The sequence below is a fragment of the Megascapheus bottae genome, chromosome 2 (assembly GCF_031878675.1).
Source record: "Megascapheus bottae isolate mThoBot1 chromosome 2, mThoBot2.hap1, whole genome shotgun sequence".
NCBI classification, from domain to species: Eukaryota; Metazoa; Chordata; class Mammalia; order Rodentia; family Geomyidae; genus Megascapheus; species Megascapheus bottae.
In genome coordinates, this window is record NC_143510.1 from 27,805,592 (window position 1) to 27,819,117 (window position 13,526).

The 13,526-nt window shown below is 35.4% G+C and overlaps 1 protein-coding gene across 7 annotated transcripts in view; it reads right to left on the bottom strand.

The window, feature by feature from the left end:
- Cfap20dc (CFAP20 domain containing) overlaps positions 1-13,526 on the bottom strand; it is a 183,722-nt gene that overhangs the window by 71,632 nt on the left and 98,564 nt on the right. For all 7 annotated transcript variants that reach the window (XM_090323162.1, XM_090323155.1, XM_090323189.1 and 4 more), the window contains 2 exons: positions 2,608-2,744; positions 1,813-1,957 (listed from right to left, as the gene is read on the bottom strand). In XM_090323162.1, the coding sequence (XP_090179288.1) occupies positions 1,813-1,957; positions 2,608-2,744 (282 nt within the window). The remainder of the gene's footprint in view (positions 1-1,812; positions 1,958-2,607; positions 2,745-13,526) is intronic.

Sequence of the window (13,526 nt, forward strand, 5' to 3'; positions counted from 1 at the left end):
TCAAAACCATAACTTAATCCTTCACAGAAAAGAGGTCTTTACCTTAATTCTGGTTATAAGGACATTTAGGCTTTAAAAATTACTAATGAGTTTTATTTGTGTAAAAGAATGTTTATAGGAAGCTAAGAAACAATGCTAATCATATAATCTTATATGTTAAAATTATTTAAAAATGAAAGTGACAATTTTTCCTTTAAAAGAGAAAATGTAGTTAAATATACTTTTAATAAGATCTTAGAGAATAGTTTCCCAAAGAACTCAAGAGAAGAGATCTTAAGTATAACTTAATCTTAAGTAATTAGCATTTAATATTCAATCCTTCGTTTCCTAGAGCAATATAATATACTTAACTGTTTTTCTCACTGAGTCTTCACAATGACTCCTTGAGGCAACTATTAATATTACTTTAAGAGACAGTCTGCTAGATGCTTTTCCTGAGTCTGTGAATCTAAAAATTCCCTAATTTTGTAGTCACCTTGAGCTCCCCAAAAGCTTAGATTCAGTGATAAGCATCATGTGTTGAAGGCAGACTGCCTCTCACATGTGCATTACCTTCTTAAAAAAAAAAAAAGCTAAAAATTCAGATCACCACCAGGCAACCAGTACCAGAGAAATGCTACAAACATCTTTAAAGTGAGAAAACAACTTTGAGTATGGAAGTGATGTGATCAAGGCTGCATAGATAGTGATAGAGTTGGGACTAGATAACCCTAAATTCATTTGCTTGTAGTAATTTTATGCTCTACGGAGAGGGGGTTATTATCTTTAAAAATGATTTTTAGCCGGGTGCAGAGGCTCAGCCTGTAATCCTAACTACTCAGGAGGCTGAGATCTGAGGAAAAGGTTCAAAGCCAGCCTGGGCACAAAAGGACCTGAGACTCTTATCTCCAATTAACCTCTAGAAAACGGGAAATGGGTCTTGGTTCAAGGGTAGAGCGGTAGCCTTGAGCTGAAGAGCTCAGGAACAGCACCCAGGCCGAGTTGAAGCCCCATGACTCCCCCCCCCCCCAAAAAAAGATTATTAATCTCTAAATCAAGTAAAATATAGTCAAACGTGTCTCCATTTTCAACAGTTGTTAGTTAGAGCAGGAAGGGTAGAATGACTATTAGGGAACTCTAAGCTTTAGATTCTGGACTTAAGCTTTCCTAATGATTACAAGCTATAAATCATATTGCTCCTTTATTAGCCTGGAACTCTCCATTTATAAAATGGGACAAAAGTCTTTTCTTACCCACAGAGCTGAAAGAGAAAATAAGGAGCGTTTTATCAGTTGAAAATGAAATTTAACAAAGAAAACTTAAAATGCACATGAAGTTTCCCCAAATACAGTTACGATGATGTTATTGCACTTCTGCATCATATCACAAAGTAGAAACATACAATACTACAGTAAACTGAAATAACTGAGTACACAGAATGATAGATTCCAGAAGATAACATATATCTAAAAATTCTAGATGTGTTTTGATATCCACCATTATTAAATGGGAATTCCCTGAACTCAAGGTATCTAGACATGAATATAACTTTTGCTTTATCTTTTTTTTTTTTGCCAGTCCTGGGCCTCTGAGCTCAAGGCCTGAGCACTGTTCTTGGACTTTCTCAAGGCTAGAGCTCTACCATTTGAGCTTCAGCACCACTTCTGGCTTTTTTTCTATGTATGTGGTGCCAAGGAATCGAACCCCGGTCTTCATGAATGCTAGGCAAGCACTCTACCACTAGGCCAAACTCCCGGCCCCAACTTTTGCTTTATCTTAACATTTTTCATTATGTTCACAAACTTTCAGTCTTTCTGCAAGATTCTTTCTTACCATGAATAGGTATACTCTGCTTTACTTGGCGAATATTTTCTTTATCTCCTTGTTCCTCAGATATTTCTGCACTGGTCACAACACACTTCTCTACTGTGGACTGCTGGCATGATTGGCTACTTTTGGACCCAACAGATCTTATTGTCTAGAAGGGAAAAGAAATAAATATGACATCTAAAATATAGTAATTATATTTATTTCCTATAGAATGTTTTATGGAGAAAAATGAACAAATAGTGAGGAAAAACTTAGAATAAATAAGATTTAAAAAGTGACAGAAAAATTACTGTAGGAAATTAGAAATTTAAGGAGAAAAATATTCTAACATTGAAGATAAGCAAATATCCTAGACACATAAATTAAAATATGCTTAGTTGCTACATACCATTTCAGGTAGGAGTTGAATTAAGAATCACTGTGTATGTCAGAAATTCTCAAGGTACATGAAACGAATATGTCATCTAAGAATCTGTTCATTGTGGGGTGTTTGATACTTCTTGAATTGCTTTTTTAGAAGGAAAAGAAAAGCACAGAAAGTACAGAAGCATAGAAAAATGTGCTTATATTTGCCTGTAAATTTCATTAATATATATAATGTATAAACAATGAATCTAATACACCATATAATGAAATTAGGCAAAAATGTTTATATTGTTTACATGACAAAAAGGTTTTGATGTCTTTTAAAATACAAACTTTCTGTTTCAAATTATTCCCATTTCTTTTCTCCAGACCTTATGCCTCATCCTTGACCTCACAATTCATTCTTGGATAAACTCTAAACTTTCTTCTTACCTCACTGGATAGTCTCATGTGATTCCTTCTCCCAGACAGTGGAGGCGGCCCAAGAACTTTGGATCCAAAAGCAATGTGACACACATCTTGGTTTTTACTGTTCCGGTTACTACCAGCTCCTCTATTGATGAACTGGTCTGTTTAAAGAAAGGTATGAGTTCATTAAAGTGTATAGTTATAAACACCATGTTATAACACTTCTGAAAGTAGCCTAGGTAGAATATGATTTGAATCACCAGCAACTCTTACCTTCAGCACTTATTAAAAATGTGAATATTCCCATCAGATTAAGGTGTTTTTAACAAGGTTGAAGAAGGGGGCTACAAAAGTTTAAAAAAACACTAGTTTTTCTCCTCATTGAGACCCACTACTAGAAACATTTTCCTTCAAAACAGAAAGGAAAATAGAGAAGCTACTCAAAGTACATCTTCTTTTCTCTTTTAAGAAAATAAAGACAATTATTCAACTTAACAAAATAAATATCTAATTGGATACCCTCTCAGGTAGTTACTAGAATTGTCAGTAGCACAAAATTGGGAAGACATTGCTTCCTTCACATAGTGTGAAGGAAGTAATAAGACAAACAGTTCACAAAGCAGCAGCAGAATAAATGGACCTTGAGTTACTGTAAAATGTCAAGAATGAGAGATAAAGAAATACTAGACAGAATGAAGAGCCTGAACAGAGAAAAGAGATGGGAAGAAAGAGAGGGGAGGTTGGCTGGAAAGAGAGGCTAGGATCATACTAAATGCCTATCCTAAATTTGGTGTAAAATGGGGAGGCCCTAAATGTTTGTGGGTGAAAAAACATCCAGGATATTACATCCAGGATAGTGCAGGTGTGTGCACCACATCTTCTAGACACACAGCAAAATTACATTTCCGAGCTGCCTCCACAGCAATCTGGACTGTAAGGCTCAGATCAGGCTTATGACATATAAGAAGTCACTTCCTGCTTCTTACTATCCTCTACATAACCCAATGCTCTCTTTGCTCATCACTTGACAAGATGCAGAGAGCCCTTTGTAGTACTCTTGGGTTTTCAGGGAAGCCATTAGATGTAAGAAGCTGAGTATCTGACCACACTGAAGGTACTCTGGGATTGAACTGGTTGAGAGGCTTTCTCATCATGATTAGCCTCTATTAGGGTAGACAAGGGTGATGGCTTTTACAGTGGCTACTAACTGGAAATGTGTCCCACATTTGGCATTTTAATATCCACTTGCATAATAATATTCATAGCTTTGAACAATAAGATTCCTGACAAAATCCACATTGCCATCTAGTTCCTGAACCTATATGAGCTACTGGCCATATCAGTTCTGACCTACTATCATGAAACAATTCCTTTAGCTAGCTAGTTGAACTCACTGCCTCTACTGTAGAGCTGTAATAGATAATGTTGAAGTGGCTTGTTTGCTGTCATTGTGTTGAAGCAGAAGTTTGAATAGATGTTGTGGTTCTCTAGGTTAAATGCCACCATCAGGTGACTCCCGAATGAATATAACTAATCCTCTTTTCTGAACTTCACTACTTATATTAAGTACACTTGTCCGCTCTTCTCTGAGACTTATAGCACTTCAAACTGGCACCCTGGCCTACAGTCCATCTACTGTGGGCAGTCAGAACTTAAGTGTCAAGTTTGACATTTCTGCCCTCTCCCTATCTGGTCCATACCCACTTCTCTTTCTCTTCCATCAGGGCCACTATCGAAGTGACCATTATCCTTCTCCCAGATGACCATAAAACCTGCCAAGGATTTACCATGTCTACTATGGTGCTCTGTCCTATTCTTTCTCCAATATGTAGCCTGAGAGGTCTTATACAAACACAAGTGTGGCTGTATCATTTCTCTTTCTCTACTTAAAGCTATTTAATGGCTTCACTGCTACTCATAGGATTAAGAAGAAAGTCCTTCATAGTGCCTAGAAAAATCTGTTCTTATGTATTCCCCTATATCACATTGCTCATTTTCTTTTCTCTAAATAGAAGGGTCTTGTCTTCAGTGACTATACATGCTACTCTCCAGGGTGAGGGCATTTTTTTAAAAGTATGTTTAATTTTTATTGTGTTATCAATGTGTTAACATTTTGCTTCTAGATCTGTTAACAGTAAAGTCCATTACATGCATCAAATCCCTGGTTAACATTTAGGGACATTTTTCCCTTCTGACATTTTTAACTGAGCCCACTTCATTACTGGACAATTCTTTCTGGATCTTCCTTGTTCAGGTATGTTCTCCCAGGCCAGATACTCCCATAAACTCTCTCTCATATCACAGGACTTTCTGGAATTGCACTTTTACATATACCTATGTCATCATCTGATTAATGTGTATGTCTAGTGCTCTGTTTCACCGAACTAACCAGTATCTAGCCCCAGGCTTGATGGAGAGTGGGAACATAATAGGATTGTGCTGAACAGAATGAATGAGTCATTAAATGAGTCAGAAGGCAAGTTGAATTAAATGATTCTAGAATTTCCAACTATGATTAGAATTGCATTTTAAGAAATATCCACATGGGGGTTCTAAGTGTAAGTCAAGGAGGAAGACTCGAGAGGACTGAAGGACTCCAGCATTTGAGACTTGACAAAAAAAAGGTCAATGACTTACCTGAGTAGTAAGTCTCAGGGCAGTATTGCTATAGTATCAGAATCTATGCCTGGTCAGGTCACATCTGCAGCTTCCTACTGTTACCAGACTTCGCTATGTGTATTTCTGTATTCTTCCTCACCCCCCACCCCCAGCCATTTATAAAACGTCCATTTGAATCAACAAAACAATATTAGTTTCTTAGTATTGATAATCCAAATACATTTTAGGCTATTTGATAAACTATTATAGGTACTATTTGCATTTTTTATTATGTAGGAAAAATTCTATGGGGTTGGAAGCATGGGTCAGTTGGTAGAGCACTAACTAATATCAGGTACTAAATTCACGTTCTGAACTCTTTTTTTTAAAGTTCATTACTGTGGATGTTCCCCAAAAGAAAAGATTAAACTAGGGGTACTAAAAAGGTATCAATGTCATGATGTGGTCTTACAGAGAAACTGTGGACTAGCACAGTCTCCAGTACTGGACACTACTGAGCTATCTGTGTTCAAATATTTTACAAGGATGATTTCCTGGATGCACTTCCCCCTCCATATGCTTTATCTAAATGCAAGTTCCTCTCAATACAGTTCTTTTGAGTGAAAGTCCATTTATTTGGTAATGTACTTGCTTATCTTCTGAGCATAGTTAGCACATGGTAGGTAATGGCTAAGTTTTACAAAAATTATGGATAATATGCAAGATTAAAAAGAGGATTGTAGCTGGGTACCAGTGGCTCAAGCCTGTAATCCTAACTAGTTACTCAGGAAGCTGAGATCTGAGGATGACACTTTGAAGCCAGCCAGTTTTCAGGGATGTCTGGGGGACTCCAATTAACCACCAAAAAGCCAGAAGTGGTCCTGTGGCTCAAGTGGTAGAGGTATAGCCTTGTATTTGTTTTAGTTTATTTTAAATAATTTTTGGTGTAGTTTTCCCCCACAAAGTATACAAATACTTTACTATTTAGAGTTCTTTAAGCTTGCTATTACAGTTAACATCAATTTCTAAAGCCTGGTTCACTTGAATAATTGTGTTTATAAATATATTAATTGTCATAATTATCTCATAAAATATAGTAAACTATGCATTAAAGTTTATTACAATAGGGTCCTAATTAAAACCTATAAGGAAAAATAATTTAGATCTTTGGTTCCTAAAATAAAAAAATGGAAGGGAAATTCCCAAACTCCATAAAAAGGGGACAGTTTCTATAATGAGAAAAATCTTAATAAAAGAAAACTACAAGAAGAAATGCTTGCCTTTAGAATTCTAAAAGGAGCTCTTTTGAGAGCTGATATCAATATGCACAAAAAAGGTTAAACATCAAGATTAGATTAAAGTCATGCTGTAGGCATTTCATTTTCTTGAGTTTGTGGAAAATGAACTTGGTGTAGGTCAGAGATGTTACCATTAATTATTTTGCTATTTTACTGAGGGGTACATGCCTTTGTAGTTAGATTGTAAAACCTGAGGGTCTATGCTCTAATTGTCTTTTAGAAAAATAAACATTCATTTTTGTCTCAAGATACAATGTTCTAATTATTATAGCCATTTATGTTTGCAGGGTTTTCAAAGCTTAATCAGAAAGACCTGCTGAATTTTCAGCTCTAATCACTAAGGGGTCATGCTCAAGACTGAGATCTATCATCTAAGAGTCACATCAGAATTAAAGCTGGCACCAGGTCCAGGTTTTGAATTACATTAATTTTTACTGTAGCATATTAAATTATAGAGAATGTAAAAAAACACAAAGGCACAGCAATATTATTCTAGATGAAGCACTTAACTCAAAGTCTCACTTTCTTCTATAAGATTGAGATAATGATCTTAAGTCATAGCATATTTTTGCTAGATTATAGGAAATAAATACTATATGTGTAATGCTGTTTCTAGTAGTTAGAAAATGTTCAGTAAACAGTTGTTAATACTTTCCATCTTGAATAGTAATGAACAATGTAAGAGGTCTGTTCATAGTTTTTTTTTATTCCTTTTGTCTTCCATTCTTTCAGTGGTGTCTGGACACTTGCCCTGGCAGGCACTTAACAAGGCAGGAAACAAGTGGATTGCTATCTTCTATAAGGTGCATAAAGTCTCACGGGGTGATGGATGACAAGTTCATAATTAAAAAGTAACCCTTTTATCATAACTGGGATAAAAGCTATGAAGGAGCTTTAGCAGGTTAGTATCTAGTCTTTTGTGTCAGGAAAATAACATTAAAATTGAGACCCAAAATGTGGAGATTAGCACATATGTTGTGTCTCTATGCAATTTCTACTCCCTCCCCAATACACACCAATATTTGTGATAGCATCATTCCATATCTGCAGAAGAAGAATCTAAGTTTACCAAATCCGTCCATATTCAGAGCTGGGCTTCAGAATCCACATGTCCCAGCATCTCACTCAGTATGCCTTCTTTGTGTGTGTGTGTGTGTGGGGGGGGGTGTCATGGGGCTTGAACACTGGGCCTCGCTGTCCCTGAGCTCTTCAGCTCAAGGCTACCACCCTACCTCTGGGCCTGTGCATTGTCCCTTTCCAATTCAAGGCTACTGCCCTACCCTTGAGTCACAGTCCTACTTCCTGTTTTCTAGAGGTTAATTGGAGTAAGAGGCTCAGGTCTTTTTGTGCCCAGGCTGGCTTTGAACCTTGATCCTCAGATCTCAGCCTCCTAAGTAGCTAGATTTACAGGCATGAGCCACCATGCCCAGCTCTCAGTGTGCCTTCTTATCACAAGTGAATTCGCCTTCAGTGGGACAGGAAGGCATTGCAGAAGTTCTCCACATTAAATATTTATTTTGGTTTAATTTTATAAAGCCATTTAACTAAAAACTTTTGTTTTGCTATCTGAAAAATGGCTATTAATGATTGTAGAAATAGGCACAAAAATTCTTGAATAAAATAATTTAGTAGGAACTAAAAAGGTTCATATAAAACACATTCTTTTAATGTTCTTCAAAGGGAAGTCAGGCATGGGGAAAGCAAGGGAAAATGGAGTGATTTCAGCCCCAGGCCAGTAACCCATATCTGAGAAGGCACATGTGGAATGTGAGGAGACCATGGCTTATTTTCCCAATGTAAATATTTTAATTAAAGCTTTTTATGACTGTTGGAAGACTGTCAGCCTAGAAATTCTGGATGGGAGGAAGGGCAGATAGCTTTCAGGAAAGGTTCTGGGTGATTACAATCTGTTTTCAACTTATGCAAACAATTAAAACCACTATTTAGCCTTATCCCATTAGTACAAAGAAGTTTGAAAGGTAGTTCTCCACTAAAGTGGAGTAGGGCCTTAGTGTAAAACAATGTCATTTGTATATAAAGTTAGGATATGGGGGCTGGGAGTTTAGCCTAGTGGTTAAAGTGCTTGCCTAGCACGCATGAAGACCTGGGTTCGATTCCTCGGTACCACATAGATAGAAAAAAGCCAGAAGTGGTGCTGAGGCTCAAGTGGTAGAGCTTTAGCCTTGAGAAAGTCCAAGGACAGTGCTCAGGCCCTGAGCTCAAGCCCAGGACTGGCAAAAAAAAAAAAAAAATACGAAAACCATAAAGTTAGGATATATTGACAAGATAAAAAGTAATAATGCACAGGGTATTATTTTTGTTCACAAGCTATTAATTTATGAAAAAGTTAAAATTAGCCTAATTTCTGTTCCTTATTCTCAAGCAGCAAAGAATTATTTTTCTAAAAATGGTTTTATTATTGTTATTTATTATTATTATTATTATTATTTATTATTGTTATTCTGAATAATGAGCATGCCTTGTTTATAGGTAATTTCTATCCTTTGGATTTGGAAATAGAGTTGTTTCCTGTGAAATGACTAGGCTTCTTGGGTCAATGATCTTTCAAACTATCAGTGGGAGATTGCTCAAAGAGAACCAATAGGTAAAATGCATCTCTGGTTATATTCTAGCTCTACCAGTCACTAATTCTCCCTCTTAGAGAGCCCATTTCCTCATATAGTATGATGGTTGTGATGGAATCTCTCCATAAAAGGTGTAAGGTAGGGTTAAATGAACTAGCTATATAATGGGTTGTTAAGTGCTCAGAACACAGGGAAACTTCAGTGTTAACGCTTTGATAATGACTGTGATGATTCATTGCTAAATATTATATTCTTATGTGTTCATATCACTATTATCAAATTTGTTCATTTATTTGATTATTTAAGTCAATAAAATGTTTAATTGTGCTCTGGTAAGCTTTAAGTATTTATCTAGGAGCTAGGAATATAACTATAAATTGGATCCCTGAAGTTTTTTTTTTTTCTTGGTAGGTCATGGGGCTTGAACTTGGCCTGGGCGCTGTTGCTGAGCTCTTTAGCTCAAGGCTACCACCCTACCCTTGAACCAAGCCCCACTTCCCATTTTTCTAAGGTTAGTTGGAGATAAAGAGTCCCAGGTCCTTTTGTGGCCGGGCTGGCTTTGAACCTTGTGGATCCAAGAAGTTTTGATAAGCATATTCTAGTGGGAGGGATAAAAACAAGAAACAAATAAGAAAATGTCAGATAGTGTAAATACTTTACACTATGATGATGTAGCTGTTGGAGTCACTAATGGTCATTGATGATTAAATTTACTAGTGAATATGGATCTGAAAAGTCACAAAGTATTTAAAAATCAATAATGATATATTGTAGAAAATAATATATACACATATATACTTTTATATATTTCCTTATTCCATAATGAAATACTTAATATTTCATTATGAGTAGATTTTATTTTGCTAGTAATTTTAGATTTTTTCCTAATATGTATATAAAACACATATTATTTATGCTTTTTTCAAATATTTTTCTTCTTTCTATTTCTTATAACATGTTTTGCTATTTTTTTTTTGTTTGTCATGGGACTTGAACTCTGGGCCTGTGAACTGTCCCGGAGTTCTAGCTCCAGGGTAGTGTTCTACCACTTTGAGCCACAGGACCACTTCTGATTTTGTGGTAGTTAATTGGAGATAAGAGTCTCTTGTGGTGGTTAATTGGAGATAAGAGTCTCACAGACTTTAGTACCCGGCTGGCTTTGAGCCACGATCCTCAGATCTCAGCCTCTTGAGTAGCTAGGAGTACAGGTGTGAGCTACCACAGCCTGGCATGTTTGTTATTTTTGAGATATCTTATTATGTAGCTCTTTAATCTTACAATTCTTCTGCTTCTGTTTTCTCAGTGCTCAAATAATAGGTATGCACCAATATGCCTGGCTGCCTGTAGATATTTTAAATAAAAATAGTGACATTAAGCAGAAAATATGCTTTAACTTTATAGCAAATCTTAGGACTTTAGAAAATACAGAAAATATAAAGAAACCAGAAATGCCAAATAATTGTTTTAATATATCATTGACATAAATTGTGCATATAACTATGAAATTAAAGTTCTTTATCATAAAAACATATAACGAAGTGAAAAATTTACTTCCAAAGTTAATTAAGGTTCCATGTTTCCTCAAAAAAATTCTTACTTATTAGTATCAAAATTGGATCATATCAATGGGGCATTCTAGGGTCAATTTTCACTAATGTGGTTCTGAGACATTTCTAGACCACCATAGGCAGAGCCAGTCATTCATGTTTAGTTTTATGATATCTTACTGCATGGTTACCAAATCAATTCTATACTGTACACAAATAGTTTGTCTCTAGGTGTTTGTTATTATGAGCAATGCTGTCATAAACATCTAAAGGAGAAATATAAGGCTGGTATTAGTCCTGTAAGAGTAATATGATTAGATGTTTCTTTTATATTTAACATATTTTACATTACTAACACTTTTCAATATTTGCCAGAAATTTCACAGAAAAATTAAAATTTACTCTATAAGTGGCTTGTGATATCTATTATAAAGGATTCCAGAGATATTAATCAATATCCATTCTCAATTCTTTTATTCTTAAAAGTTTTTCATTGAAGGAATATGACTAATTATGTATTATTTTTATTAGAGATGGAGGAAAAGGATATAAAATTCAAATGTAACAAGTGACTTGACTGTGAATTATTATCTAACGTTGGAACTAAAATTGTGGAATTTCCTTAAAAAAAACAAGCAATCCTAAAACAAGGATTTAAAAAAAGTCAAACGAAAACATAGAATGTTCTAGTCCCTCTCTCTCTCTCTCTCTCTCTCTCTCTCTCTCTCTCTCTCTCTCTCTCTCTCTCTCTCTCTCTCTGTCTCTCTCTGTCTCTCTCTCTGTCTCTCTCTGTGTCTCTCTCTCTTGAACTCAGGGCTTGGCACCGTCCATGAGATTCTTTTGCTGAAGGCTAATACTCTATCACTGGGGTCACAGTGCTACTTCCCACTTTTTCTGTTTATATGGAACTGAGGGATGGAACCTAGGGCTTTATGCATACTAAACAAGCAGTCTACCACCAAGCCACATTCCCAGCCCTAGTTTTCCTTAAGTTAGAATCTAATTACCTTTCCTCTTAGGTTCTCTTGTTTCATATTAGATTTTGTCTCTTGGCTTGGATATTTCATAATATGGAATCCAAAGAAGAAATTGTAGTATGGTTTAAAAAGTGCCAAAGATCTTGCCCATTATTTCATGATTTCAATTAGATGTGTTATTTTACTGATTTGTGCTACAAGTTAGGAATGTCAGCTCTTTTTATTAAAAAAATTAGTGATAATCCAATAAAAATAATGTTGTAAAAGAAGGGTACTCAGGAAACCTATGTTTTAATTTTTTCTTTCTAATTTTTGAGTAAATTACTAGCTTTGATTTGTACTTAGTGGACCACCGCATCTTGTCATTAGTGGATGAATGCTCTACTATAATAACCAGATCTGATTCTCTGGTTCAGTTAAACTGGGCTTCCATTAATGAAAATAAGACCTCAGCAGACCAACAGTCATTAACTAATGTGAATTGGGAATTGACAAAGCAAACAGCAGGAAATCATTGGCCTTTTGGAAACACAATTATTTTATTAATGCCATTTATTAATGTCAATGCTTTTGATCAAGCTATATGACAGTCAATGAGACATAGTCAAAAAAGAGTTACAGATTTTTAAGGTTTCCTTTTTTGGCCTTTGTGGAAGTGCTAGAAAGCATCCATATGAAATACTACTTCTCTCCAGGCTTCATTAGGACCTCTCAATATGTACATTTATAATAAAATATCAAAATTTACCTAAGCACTACATAGTCAATTATAAGAGCAGCTGTTTTCTCATGTAATTCAAATTTCCTCACAAGGGGGGCCGGGAGTTTGGCCTAATGGTAGAGTGCTTGCCTAGCACGCATGACGACCCAGGTTCGATTCCTCGGTACCACATACATAGAAAAAAAGCCAGAAGTGGTGCTGAGGCTCAAGTGGTAGAGCTCTAACCTTGAGAAACCCAAGGACAGTGCTCAGGCCCTGAGCTCAAGCCCTGGACTGGCAAAAAAACAAAAAACAAATTTCCTCACAAGGAGTTCACTGGTTAGACACCAAAACAAATAGCTCAAATAAAGAAATATCTCCTGGCTTATCTGTGATTAAAAACTACTGTTCTTGGATATATTAAAATAAAATATATATTATATATGAAACACTAATTATTTTTATACCACAAATATCAAGTGAAATGCATTTGTACAATGAGAACCATAAAGTATAGTGTATACTCTTAGCTGTTATAAACATGCAGTTTGAGATATACAATAATAAGCCTATGTTTACAAATGGGAACAAATATAATTCGGATTGTCTGTAAGGAAGAAATCTGCTATAAGATGGTGGTTTTTAATTTTCTATGTATATAATTCAAGTTAACTATGGGGAACTGATTTATATAATTTTCAAAACAGATACTAATATCCTATTCTGTAAGTGGCATTCTAATATGGCCCAGGAAAAATGTTCCTGTTTGATTATAAAACACTGAATTAATGATAAAAATGAATATTTATCTAACTTTCTCTTTAACCTGATACATTTTAAGTATCCTTGAACTTAAAAACAAAACACAAGGTATTTGAATATAAGCTTGTACTGGGCCTTTAAAGACATTAGTTCCCAAAACATTAAGCAACTGGAATAAGGAGCAAAAGGACATTCCCAATCACAGTTATATGATGTGCTTTTCAGCTTAGTCTGTTCTGAAAGCTACCACCACAGTACATTAGATAACAGTATTTTTTCTTGAATAAACCCATTTATTTCAGCCTCAGGGAAAATCTTCCTTAAGGCTGAATTGTGACTTGATATATTGCCTGTGTAATGACATCATTTTCATCATACATATATATATATATATATTTGGGGGTACTTTAATGATTATGGATTGCCAGCAATCTTTTAAACAGTATATAATAAATACATAATTTTTCACTTCACTG